This window comes from Octopus bimaculoides, chromosome 7, assembly GCF_046866305.1.
Source record: "Octopus bimaculoides isolate indiv1 chromosome 7, ASM4686630v1, whole genome shotgun sequence".
Taxonomy (NCBI): domain Eukaryota; kingdom Metazoa; phylum Mollusca; class Cephalopoda; order Octopoda; family Octopodidae; genus Octopus; species Octopus bimaculoides.
Genome location: NC_142934.1, coordinates 36,157,805 through 36,184,701, shown reverse-complemented (window position 1 = coordinate 36,184,701; position 26,897 = coordinate 36,157,805). Strand labels below are relative to the sequence as shown.

Here is a 26,897-nt window from a genome sequence, read left to right as displayed (position 1 = left end):
GGCTGCAAGGGAGCAATTGGGATAGCAAACGATATCCAAGTGCATGGCAAGAATGAGATCACATATGACTTCAATTTACATGAAGCTATGGAGAAAACCCAACAAGCAGGTATCAGACTCAATGCAGACAAGTGTGTGATCAAAGCAGAGGGAGTGAAACCAGACCCCGCTAAAGTGGAAGCCATCAGTGACATCAAAGAACCCAAAGATAAGAAGGAACTCAGAAGCTTCTTGGGACTCATCCACTACATGGGAGCCTTCATACCCAAGCTGGCCGATCACACTGCAAATCTCCGAGAACTAAACAAAGATGACGTAGAGTTTGATTGGTGTGTTTCACACACACAGGATTTCAACGCAATCAAAAAGCTCATCAGTAAGGAGACAACTCTGCAGTACTATGATAGACATAAACCAGTAACACTCCAAGTTGATGCTTCTATGAGAGGAGTTGGCACAGCATTGATACAAGAAGGTAAACCTATTGCATATGCCTCAAAAGCTCTCTCACCCTCAGAGACAAGGTATGCAAACATTGAAAGGGAACTCCTGGCAGTAGTATATGGCTGTGAAAAGTTTCATACATACCTGTATGGCAGACATTTCAACATTGAATCAGACCATCACCCGCTAGAACAAATAGACAAAAAAAAACTCACAAAATTCACTAGCCAGACTACAAAGGCTACTGTTGAGGCTCCAAAAATACAACTACAATATCAGGTACAAGCCAGGAAAAGACCTGATATCGGCAGATGCTCTTTCCAGACTATCCTCACATGATAAACAGGAGATGGAAGGACTAAGTGTAAAGGTCCACTACATTGTAAATGGGACAAAAACAAAGCTGGAACAAATCAAAGAGGAGACCAGCAAAGATGAAGAACTCCAGCTCCTTACTCAGATGGTGATTCAGGGGTGGCCAGAGAAGAGACATCAGGTGCAGCCCCTCATTCGTGAATATTGAGCCATCCATGATGACATATCAGTGGAGAATGGAATCCTGATGGCTGGATCCCAAATAATTATGCCCAAATCAATGCAAAAAGAAATTCTTAACAAGATCCACCAAGGGCATCTGGGAATGGAAAAATGCAAACTCCAAGCCAAGTCAGCTGTATATTGGGTAGGTATGTACAAAGACATAGAAAAGATGGTTTCAACATGTCACATCTGTCAAAAGTACAGAAACTCACAACAAAAGGAGGAAATGATATCCAGTGACATTCCAAGAAGGCCATGGCAGACTATTGGAGTAGATCTGTAGTAACGCTGTGCGCATGCGTAGTCTCACGCATGCGTGGAATTAAACAAGCAAGCTTTCCCGCTTAATTCTATCTCTTTCTCGGTCGGCCGACCATGAGCATGGACGTGTTTAGCTGTCACTCTCCATCTTTCGGACTTACGCTCGACAGCTCGCTTACATCTACATAACAACGTCCCAACAACTATGCTCACACACACAGAAGCTGTAACAACAAGAGCTAAAGATGTATATATTTACCACCTGAATAAATGTTGTTTAAGTTGATAGTCTGGAGTTCAGCGTTCCATTATATTCTTAATTTTATATAGGAAAGTCAGGTATACATCTAATGATGTATAACCAACTTTCCTATAGATCTGTTCACAGAGAACCAAGAATGGTACTTGATTATGGTCTGCTACTACTCCAAATTCCCATTTGTGAGAAAAGTGAAATACCTGAGAGCCAAAACAATAACTACAGTGGTTCAAGGACTTCTAGCAGAGCAAGGAATACCAGAGCAGATCATATATGACAATGGAACCTAGTTCACATCTCAGGAATTCAAAAAGCTGGCTGATGAGTATGGGTTCGACATTATAACCTCATCTCCACACTACCCCAAAGGTCATGGATTCATAGAAAGACAGGTGCAGACAGTCAAGAGAACACTAGTCAAATGCCAAGAAACTAAGGAAGACCCACACCTGGCTCTTTTGTCCCTACGAGCAACACCACTGAGAGCTGACATGAAATCCCCAGCAGAAATGCTGAATGGCAGGAAATACAAAACCACCTTGCCAACTAAGATCCAACCTCCTATTGACCAGGAACAGACAAGGGCAAAGCTAGCAGCCACTCAAGAACAAGCACAGAAATATTACAACAAACATGCACAATACTGACCTGAGATACTTGGAGGACAACATGTGCATACTCAAGATCCTATAACCAAAACATGGATCCCAGCACAAGTTGTCAGTAGAAGCGAAACTCCAAGATCATATATTATAGAAACTGAATCTGGTAGGCAGCTTAGACGTAACAGGGCCCACATCTGCCCAACACCAAAGCTATCGAGGATAACATGCGCAACACCTGTAGCATCAGTGACAACACCAACAAGAACCACAGCAGATGACAGCACACACAGAATCATCACCCCAACGGGCACCAACCACCCATCAACAGCACACCTCAGACACCAGTGCAGAGCACAAGATCCATCAGATGGAGACCGAACATTTTACCACCGATTCGATACCATTAAAAGAAAAAAAAGAAAATAACTATTTCTGCTAGATTAGGAAACAGAAAACCATGTATGTGGGCAGAATAATCTTACGGTTTCTGCTGCAGTATTGCCACCCTTGCGCTGATAATCCATTAGCGTAAGGGAGATTACTTCTATTTTTTCATTGCCAAAAGATCCTTTTTTTTTTTCAAGAAGGGATGTTACATGTTCATATCTATGTTTATGCATAGGTATACGTATATATGAATACATCCCCACTAGTAGTACTATTTTGTGAAGCGCATCTACTAAACAGTATGAATTGTGTCTAAGGTGGATACGCACAGTGTGTACCACTCTGCTATATATATACTGTTTGTAAACATGCCAAGTAAATAAACACGTAGAATCATAATAACACCTTCAGTGAGTTGTTTATTATCCCAACATGAACCAAAAGAATACATAACAAGGCAGCCAGTTTTGGTCCGGTCTTCTGCGGGTGGATAGTTGCTTTATACAGTGGTATCTGTTCGGTCATACAGGTGAACGGTCACCTCTCAGAGCCGTTCAACACCTCGCGTTCGGTTCGTGAAGGATGCCATCTCTCTCCCTCCTGTATGTATTGACTCTTGAGCCCGCGTGATCTGAGATATGGAAAGAGTGTGTCTGCCTATGCTGACGATGTCACTGTGATGGTGTTGAGCCACAGGCACATCAACTTGATTGGCAAGATGCTAAACGAGTATGAAGTGGTGACAGGGTCAAAAATTAATGCAGAAAAGTCGGTGGGCTTGCAACTGGACACCTGGAGGGGCAAGTCCATGCCGTCCAACAGTGTCACAGGGCGCTGGACAGACGGTCCCATTAAACTGCAATGGGTCTGGTTCGGTCCGGACCTCCAGGTGGGGAAGAACTGGAACAAAGTGACGAGCAGGGTGGCCAATCTCACCCAGAAATGGGCCGAGAGGAAGCTGTCCCTGAAAGGTCGAGCAGAGGTGGCGAATGCATACATCGCATCTGTCATCTATTACCGATTGACCGTCGTTCCTTGTCCCGACCGCTGGTTGGCCAAGCTGGTACACTTGCACTTCGACTTTCTGTCAAAGGGTCAGGTACTCCATCTGCTGTCAACAGCCACTAAACGGAGGCCTTGGCATGCCGTGGTTGGTGATGCGCTCAGGCTATGGCATCTCAAGTGTTTCCTGGACAGTGAACAGCTGTGGTCGCCGTTCGTCAGACATGATTTTCCACAGCTCATCTCTTTGACAGAGCCGCAACCTTGGATCAAACGTAGACCCAGAAAGAGCGCTTGGCACCTCAAGTGCCGCCAAGCTCTCACCGCCCTCAGCCAGGTGGGCAATGCAATTGGTAGTAGTTCCACTCTAGCGTTCTATAGAGGGTTAGTGAGATGCCGATCTCGGGGAAACTCTAGGCGTCGACGATAATCAGCTAAACATTCTGTTCGGAAGAACTTTCGGGCTGGGGCCCATGGATAACTTCCAAAGGTCCCTCACTTGGCAGTTCTACTGAGGGGCACTACCTGTTCAAGATAAACTCTACCGGCATGGAAGGGCCTTCAGCCGGGCCTGCCCGAGATGCACTCAGGACGACGAAACCATTCTGCACGCACTCGTCCAGTGCCCGAGTATTGCTGACTTGTGGGTTTATACCAAACAGCTACTGTCACGTGTAGGACGGATCCGGCTATCAGCTGAATCCATAGTGAAGATTGACCCGCCAACCTCCTTTAACTGGAAAGGCAAGGCAAATTTCCTTTGTCTAGTAGCTGTAGCGAAAGAGGTGGTATGGTGGACTCGTTTGAAAAGGCTAAAGTCAGACGCTTTCCTCTTTGGCCAAGGCCTCATCAACTTTTTCAAGTTCCGCTTGAAAAGGAAGATGAGAGTAGAGAGGGAAGTGCTGTCTTGTAGCAAATTTATTGAAAGGTGGGTGACTGTTGGTAAAATGGCCAGTATGAACGAACCAATTCTGAGGTTACACCTGTAAAAAAAAAAAGGTAATATAAATGGAGAAGGGGCTCTCTACCCCTCCTGACCAGGCTGCCGTGGCTTTTATGGATTTTTCCACGTCTAACCTTTCAAAGCGCCTCCCCCTATTGGGGGTTTTATTTGTTATATTTTTCGCTGTTATTAATGTTTACACGAATGTTTTCTTTTCAGACAAAACCCTTTGTGCTTTTCATCCTGTCTTTGTCATTACATGTTTTTGATTTATATTAGCCCTTGTGGCCAATAAAACAAGAATTAATTATTATTATTATTATTATTATTATTATTATTATTATTATTATTATTATTATCATTATTATTATTTGTGTCTGAAGCTGTCAGCCATGTGTTCAGAGCTCTGTTAATTTTTCGTCAAATTTGTTGTTTTACTGTTTGTTTTTCCATATTTTGTTGAACTGTAATTTTGACAACCCAGATTGCCACAAGCAGGGCCAGCTGGAGTGGCAAAGCACTCACCCTTTAAGAGTGAATTTTGACTTTTAACAACTCAAAATTTCATATTTTGAAACCAAAATTTGCAAACATGGCTTCTCAAATCAAGGGTGCTGACATTTCTTGTAACAGCCTCTGTGAGATTTCATTTCCTCCACTACCTAATGTGGTTGAGAGGGAGAGGAAGAGCAACAGCAACAACAGAATCATCACCCCCATCAGCACCGACGGGAGTATGAAGGAGTGGGTGGATGAAAACAGCAACACCACTACTACCACTACCATCATGAGGACCAGCCAGAGTAACAACAACAGTTATAAGTGGGAAGTTGATGAGAAAGAAAAAAAGAATTCTTTCACATCAAGCACCTGCAGATTTCACCACCACTGTCCCTACCATATCAAACAAAGAAAAAGTTAGCAAAGCACAGACAATAGTGGCTTTTTCTAAGCAAACACATAGTGGGTTTGCTCAGATGTGTTGGAGAACAGAGGAGGTGGAATTGTCAGAAGAGGAGTTGGCTAGAGCAAAAATGTATCTAATCAGAACTGGCAGGATAGTACACCTTAACACACCAGAGGAGGTGCAAGAAGAAATGAGACAACAAACAATTATATACAAATGTATATCTTTGAAAACAAGAAAAATAGAAAGAGCTACACAAATTCAGGTCAAAAAATACCAGAAACCTCTATGGAATCAGAAGGCACAGTAGAGGTGAGGTTTTCAACTGAACAGCTGGCCAAAGAAAATTCCACAACAACCCTTAAAACGGAGGAATTGTATATGATTCCCACATACCTCGGTTGGAGGGTCATTTAAGTGAAGGTAGCAGAGGTGCCACAGAAGTGGACATCTTGCTGACAGCAGTCATGTTGTATGGCATAGAGGACAGAATTTAAATTCTACAAATTCATTGATTTAAAATAGAAAACTAGTATGGTACAGGGATGGAACTCTTGTTGCATGCAGATTTCACAACTGCACAGGAGATTCCAGATCTAATAGAGCTCCCTGGAGGTGCAAAATTATTTGTAGCAGTAGAAGGTAGAAAGCCAATATGCCATATATGTGTCCAAACAAACCACTTAAATGCTTTCTGCCCCAGGCAAACAAAAGAGAAAACCATGCTACTGCTTCACCTCCAATACAACAACAAAAGCAACAGCAACAGTACCAGCAGAAACAGGTAACCACTAGAGCAGTAAAAACAACAGTAACAGTAACACCAATTACAGCAGCAGCAACAACAGCAAACAAAATAAACAACTCGCCAACATCTATGGCTTCCACACACCAGATAGCAACAAAAACAACAGCATAGTACCCCCAAAAACAACAACAACCTTACTAATAAAGTACAACCAAAAAAAACCCACAAGATTTGACTCTTCTTTTTTCCAAATACTCAGACTTGTCCTGCACAGAGGGTGGAGGAAGAAGAGCCTAAATGGCAACAAGTTGCCTGGTCAAAAACTAAAAGGAACTAAAATTCACCAACTAAACATAAAAATCTGGCAGGTATGATGACAGTGAGGAGACACTTGACAAAACAAACACACAAATACCTCCCCCATTAACAACCACACCAGCACCATCAACAACAACAGCATCCCAATCAGCACCATCACCACCACCACAAGCACAACCCAGCTCCCATACACAACTCGCAGCTCACACATTCCAACACCAGCAACACACAATCATCAACTACACAGCAATAAACACAAATAATAAAGAATTAATGGCACACATATACAACCATACAGACATCATAAACACAGATTTTTGTCACACCAACAAACAACACACTGCCACACATAAGATTCCTGCTAACATCACAAAACAGACAACAAAATTAAAATAAAATATCCTGAAGGATTTAGGGCCTTTGAGAAAGATGTAAACAAAAGACTGAACAATGAACTGCTTGTTGAAACAGCTACAAATAACCATGGGGATAGAATAACCGTCCCCACCTCACCAACAAAATCACACTAAGTAGCCTTTTCTGCTTCTATACAACATAGCCTCACTTATGATAGGTAGTATAAATGCACATGACCTGGGGTTACCTTGGAAATAGGGTCATCTACTTGACAACCTCAGGTCACTAAGTGTTGATGTGGTAGCCATCAGTGAAACCAGACTCTCTACTGACAGATGTTCATGCCCATTTTCAGTGGATACAAAATATATTTATCTCCATGTCAGCTGGGAATGGAAGGTGGAACTGCAGTGTTGTTCCAGAGAGGCCTGGATCTCGAGATAAGGACTATTTTCCTGGACCCAGAAGGTAAGTTGATGGGCCAGTAGTGACAGGGGTGCCTTCACACTAGTGGCTGTCTATGCTCTGACAGGGGCTGGGCAACTGGGCTTCTTCAGATACCTAAAAGTTTTCCTGGGAACGCCTCATCCTTTAGTGCTTATGGGTGACTGGAACACTGCCTTAGAGCCACATTTGGACCATATGGGGCTAGCAGATAGAAGAGGTGGGTACAAAAGCCTTGCAAACCTGCTCAAATATTTTCAACTGTCTGACAGATACTGGCTGGATTTCCCAAATGTGCCAGTGTGGCCTAGTCTAACTGCATCAGGTCATACAGGTTGTATCTAGATAGAATTTTCTGTAGGCCAGTAGGTAAGAATAATATAAGTTGTTCACTTTTTAAAATCATCAGCTACACAGACTACAAATTTGCCATCTGTATGGTCAAGAGACTGGATTAGCGAGTTAGCTGAGCAGGTGTTAACAGGGTCAATCCTCAACAACAAATGGTGGTACGCCCTGAAAAGGCAATTAGAACAGAATTGATTAGGTCTAGCAAAGTACTAGCGACGGGGAAAAATAGAATAGAGGGCAAGCTAATTAGGAACTTAGGAGATGCATTGTAACCAATGTGCTGGCAGCAAGATTTGTCCTCAACCAATTCTTCAACACTAAGCATGAAGGATGCATTGTCAGAGCTAAGGCATATACTCTAAGAAACAAGGGAACTAAAGCTGCTTGATGGGCCTGAATGGCAGAAGTTCAATGTAACAACAAAGCCACAATTCAGTTTTTTGGTGGACCAAAGTGGGTGCACGGTATTTGAGCTTGAGCAGAGGTGTGTGGTATTTTAGTGGCACTTTGCCCAACTGCTTGGGATGAATGGTGGGCCAGCACACAGGATGGACTTCTACCTCGATGGCATGGCATGCCATGATTCTTGGCAGGTAGAATGAGGTATTGCAAAATGCTGATAACAGCTTCAAAAATACGGGATGCAATGATGGGGGGAAATCGCCTGGTTTGGATGGTCTGCCTTACAAGCTTTACTATTATATACCAGACTTATCTGGCAACCTCTTAGCAGATATCTACCACAACTGGCTGTAGAACAGGAGAATTCTTAGTTTTGTGAGCTGAGGAGCAATGGCACTTCTGAGAAAGGATCCAAACAAGGGGAATCAAACAGAAAATTTTCAAGACTTCAAAATTTTGGTCATAGGGCTAGTGAAGAGATTGGCACTTGTCATCGAGGAACTGATTAGTCATGTACAAATATCCCAAGCAGATCCATCCATGACAACCTCCACCTCATATCAACACATCATAGACAGGGTGGGTAATGAAGCTGGCATGATTGGAGCATTGATCAATTTGGATCAATCTAAAGTCAATACTTGGCAGCTGTTCTCATTTTGGCCACTTTCAGTTCTGTTTTCTGTGGCTGGATCACAGCAATGTACAGCGACTTCTGTTCAGTAGTTTGGGTGAATGGTTACCTATCCGAACCATTCAATTTCACGCATTCAGTCTGTCAAGGGTGTCCCCTCTCATCTATATGATGGTTCTAGAGCTGCTACTGCAGAAATTGAAGGCATTGAGAGGCATCCCGTGTGAACTAGGATGTGGGAGAACTGTGTCAGCATACATAGACGACGTCACCATCATAGTGTTGAACACCAAGCACATAGACCTGGCTGGGATCACTTTAAAAGAATATGAGGTAGTGACAAGAGCAAAAATTAACCAGAAGTCATTTGGACTGCAACTTGGCACCTGGAGAGGCATGTCCATGCCTTCTCACAGCATTGTGGGATGTTGGACAGAAGGACTGGTTAAATTACTCAGGGTCTGGTTCTGTCCAGATCTCCAGGTGAAGAAGAACTGGGGTGAGGTGGCAAGCAGGGTAGCCAATCTAAGAGAAAGCTATCCCTGTAAGGTCTAGCAGAGGTGGCGAATGCTTACATTACATCCATCATCTACCACCGCACCATTGTGCCCTGTCCTAGTTTGAGTCTGACCAAACTGGAGCACCTACTTTTCTGCTTTCTTTGGAAGTGATGCGTTGCAGTGGTCAGGTGCTCCATTTACTGTCAGCACCTACTAAATGGAGGGCTGAGCACCTACTAAATGGAGGGCTGGGTATGCTGTGGCTATTGATGCACAGACACATGCCGAGGCTGCGACATCTCCAGTGCTTCCTAGTCGTTGAGCAGGTGTGGTCACCATTTGTCAGATGTGATTTCCCACAGCTTGTCTCTTTGACTGAACTGCAGTCCTGGATCATACGTAGACCAAGACAGGGCACCTGGCACCTAGAGTGTTGTCAGATGCTCACACTCCTCTGCCAGTCAGGCAATGCGGTCAGTGGAAATTCCACTACAACTTTCTGTAGATGGTTAGTGGCAGTTAAGTGCAACGACATTCTCAGGGAGACTCTAGGTATCAACAAAAATGAGTTGGCTGCTCTGTTCTGGAGAATTTTCAGGCTGGGGCCTACGGATAGTTTCCAGAAATCCTTGGCCTGGCAGTGCTACCAGGGGGAACTGCCTGTTCAGGATAGACTCTACAGGCACAGAAGTGCAGTCAGCTGGGCTTGCTCAAGATGCACGCAGAGCAACAAAACTGTTCTGCATGCTTTTGTCCAGTGCCCAAGTATTTCTGACTTGTGGGTTTATGTCAAATACCTGCTGTTGTGTGTAGAACAGATCTGGCTGTTGGCTGAGTCCTTTGTAAAAATAGTCCCACCACCTTCCTTTGGCCAGGACGGACAGGCTGTTTTTCTTTGCCTGGTAGCCTTAACGAAAGAGGTTGTTTGGTGGACCAGATTGAAAGAGTTGAAGATAGATACTTTCATTTTTGATCTCATCAACGTTTTTGAGTTTCACTTGAAAAAGAAAGTGAGGATGGAGAGGGAAGTTCTGCACCCCCCCCCCACCAGCAATTTTGTTAAAAGGTGGCTGAATGGCTGAATGTAGACAAAGGAGAAAGAGCACATACCCTAGTTGTGGACTTGTGGGGTTTTCACAAGCAGTCCTATGAGGTCTTTCTCTTTTGAGGAATTCTGTTTTTATATTTGATTGTTTGTTTTTTTTATTGTTTACACGACTTTCATGTAACCCTACATATTTGTTTTGTATTGTCCATAATGTATTCTTTATGTAAACCCTTTGTGGTTAATAAAGAAATCATTATTATTATTATTATTATTGTTCAGTAGTTTTATTTTTATAACGTGCTTTCACTTCACTACCGAGCGCAGCTCTGTGCGCCTTGGGTATGTGCTGTGGTTTGCTGTGGTGCTTTTATGTTTACTGTATTGAAAGTGTTTTGCGTAGAATGTGTGCAGTACCCAGTAGTGCAATTTTCTGTATGTTACATATATTTGTAAGTCCTGGTATTTTTGTTATGTATTTGTCTGAGTATTTTTTAATTATACCTAAGGCACCTACTATGATAGGAATTGTTTCTGTTTTTAGACTCCACATTCGAGTTATCTCTATTTCCAGGTCTTTGTATTTTGAAAGTTTTTCCATTTCTTTTCGAGAAACGTTGTCATCTGCTGGTATTGATACATCAATTAGAAAGCATTTTTTTCCTTCATGATCTTTGACAACTATATCTGGTCTATTTGCCTTAATTTCTCTATCTGTGTGTATTGGCATATCCCAGAGTATGGTTGCTTTCTCGTTTTCTGTGACCTTTTCTGGCGTGTGTTTATACCATCTTTTTTCTGTTGTTATTCCATAGTGTTGGCATAGCTTCCAGTGTATATAGGTCCCAGCTCTGTCGTGTCTGTGAATATATTCCTTCTTAGCCAGGACTGGGCAGCCAGAGATAATATGATTTATTGTTTCTTGTCGATCTCCACATATTCTACAGTTACTTGTTATATTTCTTTTCATTATGTGTTTTTGGTAATTTCTGGTGGGGAGGCTCTGGTCTTGTGCAGCAATTAAAAATCCTTCAGTCTCTGCTTTGAGTCCTGAGCTTCTCAGCCATTGCTGGGATTTTTCTCTGTCTATTTCTTTCGCATTTAGTTTAGCCCAGTATTTACCATGTAGGGGCTTTTCTTGCCATCGTTTTATCATGGTCAGTTGTTGTTCTAGCTTTAGTTTGGATTTCATTTGTTTTATAGCTTTTGTTGTTTCTTCTTCTTCTTCTTCGTATTTGTTAGGTAGATTGATTTCTTGTTTGTATTTGTCAGCTTCCTTAAATACTGAAAACAGTTTTTTGTTTTGCTCGTGTTTTGTGGCTATTTGTATTAGCTTCCCTTGCTTCTGGAGTAGGTATTTTTGCAGTCCTATGGTGGTTATTTTATAATAGTTTTCTAGCTGTATAAGACCCCTGCCACCTTCTGTGCGTTGTATATATAGCCTTTCTATGTCAGATTTTGGGTGGTGCATCCTATATCCTGTCATTATTTTTCTTGTTTTCCTGTCTATTTTACATAGTTCGTTTAGTGTCCAGTTAAGGATGTTGTAGCTGTAGCTTATAACTGGGACAGCTAAAGTGTTGATACCCATTATCTTGTTTTTAGCATTGAGCTCTGTTTTTAGTATTGATCTAACTCGTCTATAGTACTCTTTCTCTATTTTTTCTTTCATTTGTGTATGTTGTATCCTATCTAGTTCATTGACTCCTAAATACTTATATGGTTGGCTTTCGTCTAGTTCTCTTATTTCATTGGCTTTATCTAGTGTTATATTGCTACTTTTAACTAATTTTCCTCTTTTCAGGGTTGCTTTGGCACATTTTTCTAATCCGAATTTCATGTCTATTTCCTTGGTAAAGCCGTGTACTGTCTGTAGTAGTGTTTCTAGCTCTTTGTCGTTTTTAGCATATAATTTTAGGTCATCCATATATAGAAGGTGGCTGACTGTTTTTCCATAGCATTTGTAACCGCATCCAGTTCTATTTAGCAATTCGGTTAAAGGTGTGAGTGCCAGGCAGAACAGGAGTGGAGAGAGCGTGTCTCCCTGGAATATTCCTCTTCTAATGGGGATGGCTTTCGTTTTCACAAGTCCCTCTTTTGTTTGGAGCTGTAGCACTGTCTGCCATTTGTTCATTGAGTGCTCTATGTATTTTATGATAATTGGTGCCACCTTGTTTATGGCTAGTGTTTCCAGAATCCACGTGTGGGGAACACTGTCGAAAGCCTTTTGGTAGTCCACCCAGGCCATACTGAGGCCTTTCTTCTTTCTGCGGCTGTCTTCAGTTATGGCTTTATTGATCAATTATTATCATTATTATTATTTATAGCAGCAGCAGCTACTGAGGTCAACTTTGCCTTTCATTCTTTCAAGGCCTATAAAACATTTTTGGATGTTTTGCCCTGTGGGTGAATTCTTCTCACAATATAGATTCTTCTATGACTCTCAACAAGGAAATCTTTCCGTCTTCCAGAACTGTTAGTGTAAGTCTTTCTACTTATAAAACAGGATAAAATAAGTACAACTGAGCATTGGGCTTGTTGTAATTGACTTGTCCCATCCTCCAAAACTTTTGGTCTTCTGCCTACAGTAGAAAGAATTATTGAGTTAAGAAAAATCTATTTGGACAGCTGAGAAGAGAGTTCCCTCAAATATACTTTACCATCCTGAAAAAAAATGAAAGAGTATATTAAACAATATAATCCCTGATATACAACCCTGAGTTACTGCCCTACCTTTGTTAACAATATATATATCAGATGGAAACTATTAGAAAACTAGTAGAAAATGCAGACTCTCTTACACCTTCGTTATACATAAAAACCAAGTCTGACCTTTACACCTTACTTATATGAGAAGATATACATCCTCAGATAATGGTGTAAGCCACCATAGATGAATTGGCACTATTGTTCCATCTTTCCTTATCACTTCTTGTAATTTTCGCTTTGTGCAATTATTCACCCCTTTATTCCCTTGCACCTTTCTCCTCTTCTCTCTTCTTTTTCACTCTTCCCTTCTTTTTTTATATTTCCTGTGTTAACTACATTCAAGATGAAAAGAATGTTTGGGACTCAACCTTTAATTCCTTATAACCAGTACACTTTCACACCTCAGTACATATTTCATCATTGTAATCATAGCAAATCAACAATGACCTAACTTTGTATTAAGATTATATTTATAATGTAAGATTATACTGATAACCACAGATCATGAGAGTTTGGTTGAAGGAAATATTCCCATAAAATACTGCAAGTTGATGACTTCAGGAGAAGCATGGACAGGGAAGGAATTCTAGAGGGCAGTGTTCTGGGAAAGAAGAGGTGTACATAAGATTTTGTGCAGAGTCTAGGAGGTAAGAAGCAATATGAATGAACTGGGCTACTGAGAGAAGTGGCAAGGTATTCCATTGAATGTAATTTAAGAAGTGGTAGCACTGTAAAACTAACCCTTTTGTTACCACACTTCTGTTGAAATACACTGCCTAAGTTTCAGTTAATTGTGAAAATAATGAAGAATAAAAGGAAACAACTGTGTTATTATTAAGTTTGTGTTTGGAACATGAATTAATATGAAATTGGAAGGTTTTAACTTAAACCACTTTAAAATATGAAGTTTATATCATAGAACCAAGGGCAGTCTCAGACGAATTGGTATCAAAAGTGTTTTAATAGGTGCTTTGTTAGCTCACAGCACTAAAGTTGAGTCATGATAGGAAGCACTACAATACATCCTTACTCCAACCACTTGTCTGCAGTAGGTAGTTGAAGTGGAAGTGGGCCATGTAAAATGTCTTGTGGTATCTAGCGACAGCCCTTTATGCCTTGGGTTTTAATTTTGTAGGTTCAACTTTGTCTTTCATCCTTGTAGGATGAATAAAAGAAGTATAAGTGCATGCATGATTATGTGGTAAGAAGTTTGCTTCCCAAACACATGGTTCTGGGTTCAGTCCTACTGCATGGCACATTGGGCAAATGTCTTCTGCTATAACCACAGGCTGACCAAAGCCTTGTAAGTGGATTCGGTAGACAAACTAAAAGAAGCCTGTTGTATGTATGTATGTATGTATGTGTGTGTGTGCATGTATGTATCCATGTGTGTGTCTTTGTGTATGTGTTTGTTCCCACCACCACTTGACAACCAGTGTTGGTGTGTTTATGTCCCTGTAACTTAGCAGTTCAGCAAAGAGACTGATAGAATAAGTACCAGGCTTAAGAAAAAATACTGGGGATGATTCATATGACTAAAAATTCAAAGCAGTGCCCCAGCATGGCTGCAGTCTAATGACCGAAACAAGTAAAAAAAAAATAAAAGAGAAGTCAAATATCAGGTCATCTTATTCAATTCTATCCCAAAATTTATGGTGCTGAACATTGGTTGAAGGAAATATTCCCATAAAATACTGCAAGTTGATGACTTCAGGAGAAGCATGGACAAGGAAGGAATTCTAGAGGGCAATGTTCTGGGAAAGAAGAGGTGTACATAAGATTTTGTGCAGAGTCTAGGAGGTAGGAAGCAATATGAATGAACTGGGCTACTGAGAGAAGTGGCAAGGTATTCCATTGAATGTAATTTAAGAAGTGGTAGCACTGTAAAACTAACCCTTTTGTTACCACACTTCTGTTGAAATACACTGCCTAAGTTTCAGTTAAAAATATCAACTTTATATTTATGATTGGCCAATCTTTCTTTATTTAACATCTTTTCTATTTGTTGTCACACTAACTTTGTGAATTTTCACAGATAAAGAATAATAAAATTGGATACATACACTCCATACTAACTGATTATTATATCAAAAAATTTGAAACTGTTTTCATTTATTTCAATAGAGTTCTTACAGCCATAGTTACAATGGCTCTACCTGGTGTACCAAGCTCGAGTATTGTCACTCTAATATTATTGCTGACTTCTATGAATATTAATCCAAAACCTGTTGCCATGCTTTATGCCTTGGAATGGCTTTTGTAAGTACTTCCATCTTTCTGTTTTATTAAAAATATCTCCCCAACTGTGTTGGTACAAAATATACCAAATCTCAGATATTCTATTTCCTTCATTTTTATCAACCCATGATTACTCTATTTTTAAAATCAGTTCTGTGGAAAGTAATATAATTTTAATTAGTAATCAATTATTTTATACTCATCTTTTTCATGACATGAGTTTGATAGGATTTTTTGAGACATTGAATTTGCAGTCAGATGCCCTTCCTGATGCCAGCACTTTTAGTCACCTCTTATGACATTATCATCATCATCATCATACATTCACTTTCCATGCTAGCACGGGTTGGACAGTTTGATAGTATCCAACAAACTGGAGGACTGCATTGAGTTCCAATGTCTGTTTTGGCATGATTTCTATGGCTGGATGCCCCCTCCTGATGCCAACCACTTTATAGAGTATACTAGATACTTTTTTCATGGCTCTAATATGAGTGATATCGCCAACTAACTTGCAAGACAACATTCCTCAACTGAGTGGAATGCCTTAATGCTATATGTTGAGAGGCTAAGTCTGATAGAAGTATAGGCACAGATGTCTTACTACAGAGGAGCTACATGGCTACCCTACATTATATAAGAGTAGCAGTTGCTGGAAAGAAGACTGATGGTAGTGACAAGGCATATCATCATCAAGGGGTGTACAAGAATAAACCACTGTACTATTAAGTCAGATAATTTTATAATTAATTTCCTATTCACTATCAATAATTATGTTCAAGTTGGCTGTTCCATTGGTTCACCAATAATTCTGCTGAATTCAGCTGTAATAAAGTTTATATTAAAAGTAAATAGAATGATGGCTATAGCAAATATCTCTTCAATTTCTGAAATAATTTAATTTATTTCAGCTAATCAAAGCTATAGATGTTGACTTTTTTTCACAATGCATTGTTTCTACAGGTGAGAGAGTAAATTGAAGGTTAAAAAAAGTGGATTAAATGACCAAATGACTCTAGTGCATTGTATAGTTTCAATATAGAAGTTCAGATCACATCTCTTTGATTAGTAGCTACAGCAAACTTTGTACCTTGAAGGTTCACTCTGACACCTTATAACCAATATTTATTTCTTTCCAGCCCTCAGTCAGTCACCAGTTCTTCTACAGTAACAGACATGTTCTATCCTGGCCCCTCCTCTTGTGCTGTAACCCTTAAACCTATAGTATAAAGCTATCGCTCCTCCCTTCTCTACTGTAGTCCCACATAGTTAAAAGGAATCTTAGCCTTGCAAGCTATATAGTAACCTCACAAATGTTGGTGCCATGAGAAAAGCACTCAGTGCAGCTGCAAAGTGGCTAGCATTAGGAAGTGCATCCAACCCAAAGTAGCATCATGTAGTCTTTGAACCCATCAGTTCCTTTCACCATTGGCCAACCTATGCCAGTATAAACATGGATGTTAAATGATGATGATAATGATGGTAATTCAAAATATAGATATTTTTCTGTATGTCTTTTGGCTTATAAGATAGCTGCTATTTCTATATAGTTGAGTGAACCTACAGAGACTCCCTGTTGGCTTGTCCATTTTTCTGTTCCTCATAGATGCTGGTTAACTTCATTGTTCTAAAGTCAATAATATGAAGTACCAATGAACTACTGAAACTAAACTAATTGACAAAAGCCTACCCTAAAATGAACTTCTATTAGAAATCATTAGAAAGTAGCAAGCTGGCAGAATCATTAGCACATCTGACAAAATGCTTAGTAGCATTTTTTCCTATTCGCTACACTCTGAGCTCAAATCCCTCTAAGGTCAACTTTGTCTTTCATCCTTTTAGGGTTGATAAAATAAGTAATAGTTGAGCACTGGGGTCAATGTAATCAATTACCACCTCTCCTCAAAATTGTTGACCATGTTCCAAAATTAGAATTGTTATTATAATTATTATTAAGGAAGGCAGAATTGTTAGCACATCTAACAAAATGCTCAGTGACATTGTTCCAGCTCTTACATTCTGAGTTCAAATCCCACTTAGGTCAACTTTGCTTTTCATCCTTTATGGGTTGATAACGTAAAGTCCCTATCAAGCACTAGGGTTGATGTAATTGACTAACCCCCTTTCTCCAAAGTTGGTAGACTTGTGCCAAAATCTGAAACCATTATTTATGTTCTTGCTTTGTTTCGTATAAGCTGTTCCAGGTCTCTACCAGTGACCTCAAGTAACAGAAAGTTCAATGTTTTACTATGGCTGTTATTTATGATTAGCAGTGATATATTGTAGAGGAAGCAGACCAGCATCTGAGAACTAAGGTTCTTAAATTGTAATATTTTAGTTTTGAAAGAGTTTTAAGAGAATTCAGTATGTTTCTGTTAGGATGCAGTACCCACAAGAACAATTTTTTGTAATTCTAATACTTTTGGGTTTCCTGGTATTTGATCATAGTGTTTACGAGCATCATTTGGTATTGTCCCAAAGCTCTGATGATTACAGGTACAAATGTTATTAGATACCACATTTTTGAGACCTCACAAATCTCTGATCAGACATGTTTTGTCAGTGTAATTTTTACCATAATATCTAGCCTATTGGTCTGAATAGCACAATTAGTTTGAATACTTAAGTCCCAAAGAATGGTGATATTATTATTTTCTACTACTTTGGCATGGAGGCGCAATGGCCCAGTGGTTGGGGCAGCAGACTCACGGTCATAGGATTGCAGTTTCGATTCCCAGACCGGGTGTTGTGAGCGAAAACACCTAAAGCTCCACGAGGCTCCGGCAGGAGATGGTGGCGAACCCTGCTGTATTCTTTCACCACAACTTTCTCTCACTCTTACTTCCTGTTTCTGTTGTGCCTGTAATTCAAAGGGTCAGCCTTGTCACACTCTGTGTCACGCTGAATATCCCCGAGAACTACGTTAGGGGTACACGTGTCTGTGGTGTGCTCAGCCACTTGCATGTTAATTTCACGAGCAGGCTGTTCCATTGATTGGATCAACTGGAACTTTCGACGTCGTAAGTGATGGAGTGCCACAAAACTACTTTGGCAGGCTTGTGTTCCCACCAATTCTGATATGAGAGTTCAGACTTACAGCATATGATCCAATGCAAATACTGACTAAGTCTATTATGGTGATTAATATTTTCATTTGAGGCTAACATAAAGCATCCAGAGAGAAAGTGGTCAATTTGTTTCTCTGGTTGCACCACAAAAGCAACAAGCAAGATCAGTACCATTTTTAAGAATGCTTCCTTGAAAGTTTCTGGTGGGCAGACACTAGTTCTGAGCTGCTATAATGATGCTCTCGGTTTCTGATTAAAGTCTAGATGTGGCCAACCATTGATGGGTCATATTTGTACCAACTTCAGGATTGCTGGTCCTAGTGAGTTATTTTCCATTGATCTTTAATTCTTTTACATATTTCTTAGTTTCTGATACTTAGTACAGGTTTTTGTACTTTCATGCTTCCAGACAAGTTTAAGCATCAGTCCTCTTTGGATCAGATAGGTATCTAACCCTACCCTGTAGTTGCTGTCTTTAGAAACAGCTGCAGCTGCATCAGTCCACATTTTCCAGCCTTTGATGGGATGTATAGTTTATCTGCATTTGATGTTGGGTGATACATGCAGTGCATTATGAGAAGCTTGCATATTTTCATATCGATTTTACTGATCTCACAGATGGACCATTTTATGATATTAAAGCTGTAAATTACAACAGATATAGCTAAGGTGTTGATTGAATCAATCCTGTTTCCAACATTAAGTTCACTCTTTAGGATAGCTCTTGCTCTATAATAACATGCTCTCTGAATTTTTTCATACATTTGTGAGTGCTGGATGCTATTTCCTTCATACGCACTTAAATATTTGTAATTTTTTTCAGGGGCTAATACTTTGATGATCTTAGGTTTGTCTCTCCGTATGTTGTTTGCTTTCACGAGTTTTCCCATGAAGAATGTGGCTGTAGCACATTTATCAAGATCGAACTCCATTCCAGTATTTCACTAATTTCTTTTACTACTGTTAAAAGTCGTTCCAGTTGGTGATCGTCTTTTGTGAAAAGCTATAGATCATGCATGAAAGGAGGTGATTAATGTGTTTATCATATACTCTGTTCCCATGTTTTGTGTCATTCAAAATCTTATTTAAGGGAATGAAAGCCATGCAAAAGAGTAGTGTTGATAGAGAATTGCCTTAAAAAATTCCACAGTTTATGTTGATGTCACTAGTGTTCATAGTTGTTTTCCATTGCTTCATACTGTCTGGCAAAAAATTACCAATAACCAGAGAGATTCTATATTTCCAAGCATTTCACAATTCAGCTATAGGGAAGGCTGTAAAATGTATTTTGTTTTTGTACTCAATGCAGCAGAAAGATTTTGGTGTCATTTGTGGCAGTCGGCGTCGGCATCATCGTCATTATTATTTTCCAATTGATTTGCAATTTATTTCATCTTCTGATCAAGTCTCAACCAGAGACCTAAGGCACATATATATTAGATGGAGAGAAACTTCCTGAGAATGTGGGTGGTTGATGTCAACACAATTTTTTGAGGCTCATAGATTGGTCAACAAATTTGTCAGTACCTTTCTTGATCATTCCCAGAGCACCTACAACAGCAGGGATGGTTTGGTTTTCAACTGCCATGTGTTAGATATCTCAATCTCAAGGTCCTTTTATTTCGACAGTTTTTCAAATTCTTTTGTTAAAATGTTTCTATCAGTAGGCACTGACATATCAATTAACAGGCATATTTTTTTGTCTTAGGTCTTGATGATGATGATGTCTGGTTTGTTATCATTTATTTGCCTGTCTGTATGTATTCCATAATCCCATAGGATGGTAACATTCTCTCCCTCAGTGACGACATATGCTCCAGTGCAAGTATTGGCCAACTTGATCATGCCTGGTTTTATATTCCATAGGGGCAAGGACTGAACAACTAACAGCAATGTGGTCAATACTCTCAAGTTTGTCATTGCAGAGTCTACACTTTGTGTCTACCTCATTGTGGGTGGCATTAGCTTGATAGTTCCAAGTGAGGAGACTCTGATCTTATGGCACTAGGATGAATCTTTTGTTTTGGCTTTCAAACCAACACTCTGCAGCCATTGATGAATTCTTCTCATATCTACATCAGTTTTCCCCAGCTCATTTGGAGTATTGCCCATGCAATGGTTTTCCTTGCCACAGTCTTGATATTTTTTTCAAGCTTTCTTGTTTGGCTTTTGTTTTACACTTTTTTGTTACCTTAGTGGGTGGTGTGTCCTCCTTATCATTTTCATAATCAGGGAGATTAAGTTGTCATCTATATTTATATGCCTCCTTTGAGATTGAGTGAAGTTTCATACTCTGTTCATGTTGCCTTACCAGCTGTATCATCCAGTCGGTATTACTTTGGATGTACACTTGGAGTCCTATTGTGGTTGTTTTATAGGACATTTCAAGCTGGATTAAGGCTCTGCCGCCTTCCTTTCGTGCGAGGTAGAGCCTGTAGACATCTGATTTTGGGTGGTGCATCCTTTTTAGTGTCAGCAGTTTCTTGGTCTTTATGTTCATACACTGGAGATCACTCAGATTCCAATTGATGACATTAAGGCTATACTGGACAACTGGTACTGCCAGGGAGTTTATAGCTACAATTCTATTCTGAGAGTTCAGCTCAGTATTCAGGACTGTTATGACACCTCTATAATACTCTTTCCTGATTTTCTCTTTCGTTGATCTGTGTTGAATCCCTTCACCTTTGTGTATCCCAAGATACTTATAAAAGTCTTCTTGGTCCAGGTCCTTGATCAAGTTGGGTTGTGGTATTGGCTGTCAGTTTACCACATTTGAACAAAGCTTTTGCACGCTTGTCAAGGCCAAATTCCACATTGGTGTCATCAATGAATATTTTTGCAGTTACTAGTGGCCCTTTCAGATCTTTGTCGTCTTTTGAATACAATTTCTGATCATCCATGTAGAGCAAGTCTGAGATAATCTTGTCAAACATTTTGTAACCATAATTTATTCATTATGATTATTACTATTATTATATGAAATTTCGCAGCTTATTTTGCTGGGTATGATGGAAAGTGCCAGCTGACTAAAGTGACACTTGTTTATTGTGAAGAATGATTGCAGTTCCTAGCAATGCTGATTGTTGTAGGTGTTCTACCTTCACACTTGCACCAATCTTTTTCAGCCATGTTGGTAGTTGAGTGCTGATACTTCCACGTGCACCAATTAATATTGGTATCACATCTACTCTCTTCAGTGACCACAGCCTTCTTATTTCCCACTTTAAATCATCATAGTTGTTTATTTTTTCTTCCTCTTTCACATTGATCTTGTTGTTACCAGGACATGCAATGTTGATTATCATACATGTTCTTTCTTTTTTGTTCACCACAACAATGTCTGGTTTCCTGTGTCTGGTCAGGTGATTGCATTGGATCATTACATTCTACAGTATTTTGCAATTCTCATTTTTGGTGACTCCTTCTGGGGTTTGTTCATACCACGTCTTTGCTCTCTGTAGGCCATGATTTCCACAGCACTCCCAATGGATCATTCTTGGTACATTATTATGATGTCATTCATATTTGTGTTGTGCCAATTTTGGGCATTCGCTAACAATGTGCCATACCGTTTCACTCTTCTCACCACACATTCTGCATTTGTCGCTGTTGGTAGTGTTGTCAATTCTGCATTTCATATAATTGGTCCTTAACACTTGTTCCTGAGCTGCACATATGAGTGTTTCTGTCTCTATCTTCAGGTCACTCCTCCTTTTGCATAGCCACTGGTCTTCTGTATTTGTCTTGGGGTTCACATCTCTTGCAAACTGACCATACGCTTTCATTTCCTTCCATGCTTTTTCTTTCTTTTTGTTCATTTCTTGTTTAAATTTTTCCTTAGTTACACATTTGTCAGTTTTGATGACGCCAGCCTTCTTCGTGTGTTTCAACAGTGACTCCACGGCATTTTTTATATACCACCCTAGACTGTTTTTCTCTACTTGGATACAGTCCTGGCAACTGATTAAACCTCTCCCACCCTTTCTTCTTGACAAGTACACCCTATCAGTGTCACTCTTAGGTAGGAAGGCTCCATGTTCTGTCAACATTTTTCTAGTTTTGGTATCCATTTTCTTCATTTCTCTCTTTTGCCATTTTATAATTCCCACTCCATACTGAAGTGATGCTATCCCCCACGTATTAACTGCTTGGATTTTATTCCATCCAGTCAAGTTTGAGTGCAACACCAATCTCAGTCTTCGGAAATATTCTGTCCTCAAATGCTCTTTCATTTCCTTTTCCATTATCTTGTTACACTCTAGTACACCAAGGTATTTGTATCCTTCAATTTGCTTAATCAAGTCTCTGTTCGGTAATTCTATCCCTGCTAGGGACTGTACCTTGCCTCTTTTTAGGTAGATTATTCTGCACTTCTTAAGTCCAAATTCCATTCTAATATCAGTACTAAAACAGTGGACCATGTTCACCAACGAACTCACTTGAGTCTCATCTTTGCCATACAGTTTCAAATCATCCATGAAAAGGAGGTGGTTGATTGTTTGGATTTTTCCTTTAGTTGGTATCCCAGGTTCATTTTCCTAAGTATCAAGGTCAGAGGTATCATGCAGAGAATGATACCCAGGGTGCCCAAGCTTTTTGCATAAGATGTCAGTTCAGTTTTCCATCCCACCATACTTCTTTTCAGGAAACACATTACATTCCTCGCAATTCCAAACAGATCTAAGCACTTGATGATCCACACGAATGTGTAATCGTATCATAAGCTTTGCAATAGTCAATTCAGGCCATTCCCAGATTTGTTCTCCATTGTTTACAATCTTGCATTTTGTCTATCAATAGTTGATCTTCGGTACCTCTGCATTTCCTTCAACAGCCTTTCTGTTCTGGCAGTAATATATCGTTCTCATCAAGATATTTATACAGTTCTTCTGCAATTCCTCCTGACAGTAACTTCCACATTAACGGGAAGCATGAAATTGGTCTGTAATTGTCAGCAGCATTTCCCTTTGATGCATCCTCCAAGCATTCACCATTCACCCTTTTGTCAACCAACCTGGGATTTCTTCTTCTCCGTTGATAAATGCAACGTTTCTCGACTGGGGTTCCCTGGAACCCTAGGGTTCCACAAAAGGTTCCTAGGAGTTCCACGAGAAAGAGTGAGATAAGCTAATGCTAATTTCATGATCGTAACAACATATTATTGGTTATTGTAATATTGTAATATAGACATCATTCTATCTAACCTAACATGTTATTAAAAAAATATAAAAACCATATATATATATATATGATGAAAAAATATGAGAAAGATATGGTATATAATTTTTTTTTGTGCAGGGGTTCCTTGAGACATGTAATTTATTTTAAGGGTTATGCAAGGGTAAAAAGGTTGAGAAATATTTGATCAATGCATCAAATTGCTCTGCAATCAATTTATGGCAACTACTGAACTTGTCAACCAGCCCAGGATTTCTTCTCCATTGATCAATGCATTCAATTACTCTGCAATTATTATTGTTATTACTAAGTGGACTTGTGAAAACTTCACGGAAAGCATACAAAATGTAACAATCTATATTGTGACACTTACAGAAAATAGAAAGAAGTGTAAAACCAATAACTATATAATCCAACCAAAATATCTCACTTGCGCAAACATATGCAGAATTACTATTTAGCCTTAAAATACATTGTACATCTTCAACGTACCTTCTTGGTTTAGTGGTACAGAATGTTCTTCTGGTATTCTTTTATTCTTTTACTTGTTTCAGTCATTTGAATGTGGCCATGCTGGAGTACTGCTCTTTAGTCGAAGAAATGAACCCCTGGACTTATTCCCTATAAACCTGGTGCTTATTCTATCAGTCTCTTCTACCAAACAGCTAAGTTACAGGAATGCAAACACACCAACATCAGTTGTCAAGTGATGGTGGTGGGGGACAAATACAGGCACAAACACACACACAAAAATATTTATATATATATATACATACATTCATACATATATATATATATATATATATATATATATATATATATATATATATATATATATATATATATATATATATACATATATATATATACATATATATATATATATATATATACATACATATATATATATATATATATATATATATATATATATATATATATATATATATATATATATATATAAAAGATAATAAGAGTGAAAAAACTACAGAAGGCTTGTGTTACATGGTTAAAGTATATATTTAAATTATGTCAGAAAAATGTAAGAAAAATGTTATAAAAATGTTATAAAATCTTTTTGGTATATAAACAATGTATTTTGAGAAATAACCGGTTTCGTGTTGTCTTTTCAAATTTCTCTACTTCATTGTGTCGTGTTCGTTCCAGTCTGAGAAAGAAGAGTTCTAGATAGGGGGAGGTAATTAGGGATTTCTTCCGGTATAGGGGAGATAATCGAAATCTAGGAGGTGGTAGAATTTGATTAATTTACCATGGTTTTGTTCTATATTTTTTTCCCCCTTTTTTTCTCAGTGGGGTGATGAATCTCCTTATTTAAATGTGTTAGCAATGGTTAAGTTTGGGTTTGTATTTTTGAATGAAAAAGGTTTCCTTATTTAATCTAATCTGTGTTGGTGTTTTAATGGCACATTGATAAAAAGGAAAGATTATAAATTGTGGTAGCATTTGTTTTGCGCATTTTTCAATATGATCAGTAAAAGGTATCATTCGGTATTCTGGGTGTGCAATCTGCTGGCGGTGCAGAGTGCATCTACGTCTGAGCGATAATCCTGTAGACCCTATGTAGTTCTCGTGGCAGCCCGAACATCTTATTACATAAATAAGATTTTCTGAGGCACATGTAAAGTTAGATTTAACTTTGAATTTGTGTCCCTCTTTGAAGAGGAATTCTGAACCTTCTAAAATGTTTGGGCATGTTGCACAATTTGGTCGACCACATTTGTTTACTTTCGCATCTGTTGTTTCGGAAAGTAATTTTGCCTTTGTGAGGATCTTTTTCAGTGATTTTGGTTGTTTGTGGCTTTTGATGATTTTGTGTGTGTGTAAAATTTCCTTTAATTTGGGATCCTTATGTAGCATTGGTATGTTTTGGGTGATGATGGTGAAGGCTTCTTTGTTTCTGGGGTTGTATGTGGATATGTACGGTAGTATTTTCGGGGAATGTGTGTTGCTGTGTTTAAGTTTTCTATGTTAATTTGTGATGCACGTCTGATTCCTTCCTCTATGAGTTGAACTGGGTAGTGTCTGTCAATTAGTGTGTTTTTGAGTTCTTGTAGTCTGTAGTCTCTAGTATTTTCTTCTGACACTATTGTGCATATTCTTCTTGCAAGGTTGAAGGGGATGTTTGTCTTGGTGTGTCTTGGGTGGCATGAATCAAATAGTAGATATTGTTTGGCGTCTGTGGTTTTATAAAATATGTCCGTTTCTATTTTTAGGTTTACTTTTTTAATTAGTATATCCAAGAATGGGAGCTCCTTTTGGTTGTACTCCATTGTGAAATGTATGTTTGGGTTGACACTGTTCAATAGACTTTTGAATTTCAAGAGTTCATCTGTGTTTTCATTCCAGAGTATGAAACAGTCGTCCAGGAACCTTTTCCAATTTTCTTTTATGTATTGGGAAAGGGTGTTTCCAAAGGTGGATAAAGATTCCTGGTATATTATTATTTCCAAGTAACCCATTGTTCGGTTCGCAATGACTGGAGCTGCCCTAGTGCCCATAGCAATTCCGGATTTTTGTCGGTAGAAAGTATTGTCAAACATGAAGTGGTTGTTTCGTAAGATGAATTCAACCGATTTAGTAATGAATTCTTTACTGATCCTGTTTGGGATTTCTTTCGGGAATTGATCCAGCCAGAATTGAATTGCCTCAAGTCCATAATTATGAGGTATACTGGTGTATAAATTAATCACGTCAAATGAGACCATGATTGTTTCTTCCTTTACTTCCTTTGGGAGGTGATTTAGCATATCCAAGTCATCTCTGATATAGCTATTTATGTGTTTAAGGAAGGGTTTTAGGAGGATGTCCATAAATAGACTTAGTCTGTGTGTTTCACAGGCTGAGCCAGCTATGATGGGTCGCAGTTTTAGATCCCCCGGGTTTGGTGTATGTATGTATGTCTTTGGTGATTTTTTGATGGTTTCATTTATGATCTGGCTTTTGTGTATTTTTGGCAGACCATAGAAAAGGCTGGGCTTGCATTTGAAGTTTGTTAGAAAATCAATCTCCTTGGTTGTCAGTTCATTTCCATGTGTTTTAATTAGTGAGGACAGGGTTTTCATTATTTTTTGTGGGGTGTAGTTTGTGACTTTTTCATAGTGTTGGTTGTCATCCAGCATGGAGATTATTAGGTTTTTATAGTATAATGTGTCCATTATTACTACTGCACTTCCTTTATCTGCTTCCTTAATCGTAATATCTTCATCATTTTGGAGTTTTATTAGTTCCTTCCATTGTGTAGTGTTAAAGTTTGAGTTTACTCTCTGTTTATGCATGGTGTGGTAAGGGAAGTTCTCAATGTGGTTGCAGAATTCATCTAGATTTTTATTTTTACCTTTGTGTGGGATGTGCTCACTTTTGTTTTTGACTAGTGAGTTATCTTCAGTGTTGTGATTGGTAAATGCTTCTGTGAGTCTTAATTTTCTACAGAATTCTGTTATACTGTCCTTCACTTCATTTTGGTTGGCTCTGCGTGGAGTTGGGGTGAATTTTAGCCCTTTTGAGAGGATGTCTATTTTTATGCTTGAGGGAGG

General features: G+C 39.2%; 1 protein-coding gene across 9 annotated transcripts in view; it reads left to right on the top strand.

Moving 5' to 3' along the window:
• Nucleotides 1-26,897, top strand: part of LOC106875848 (excitatory amino acid transporter 3-like) — a 410,144-nt gene that overhangs the window by 323,421 nt on the left and 59,826 nt on the right. For 8 of the 9 annotated variants that reach the window (XM_089355173.1, XM_052969531.2, XM_052969535.2 and 5 more), the window contains one exon: nt 14,981-15,115. In XM_089355173.1, the coding sequence (XP_089211299.1) occupies nt 14,981-15,115 (135 nt within the window). Of the gene's footprint in view, nt 1-14,980; nt 15,116-23,897; nt 24,213-26,897 lie in introns of those variants that run through there. The other variant, XM_052969532.2, reaches the window with a different exon arrangement.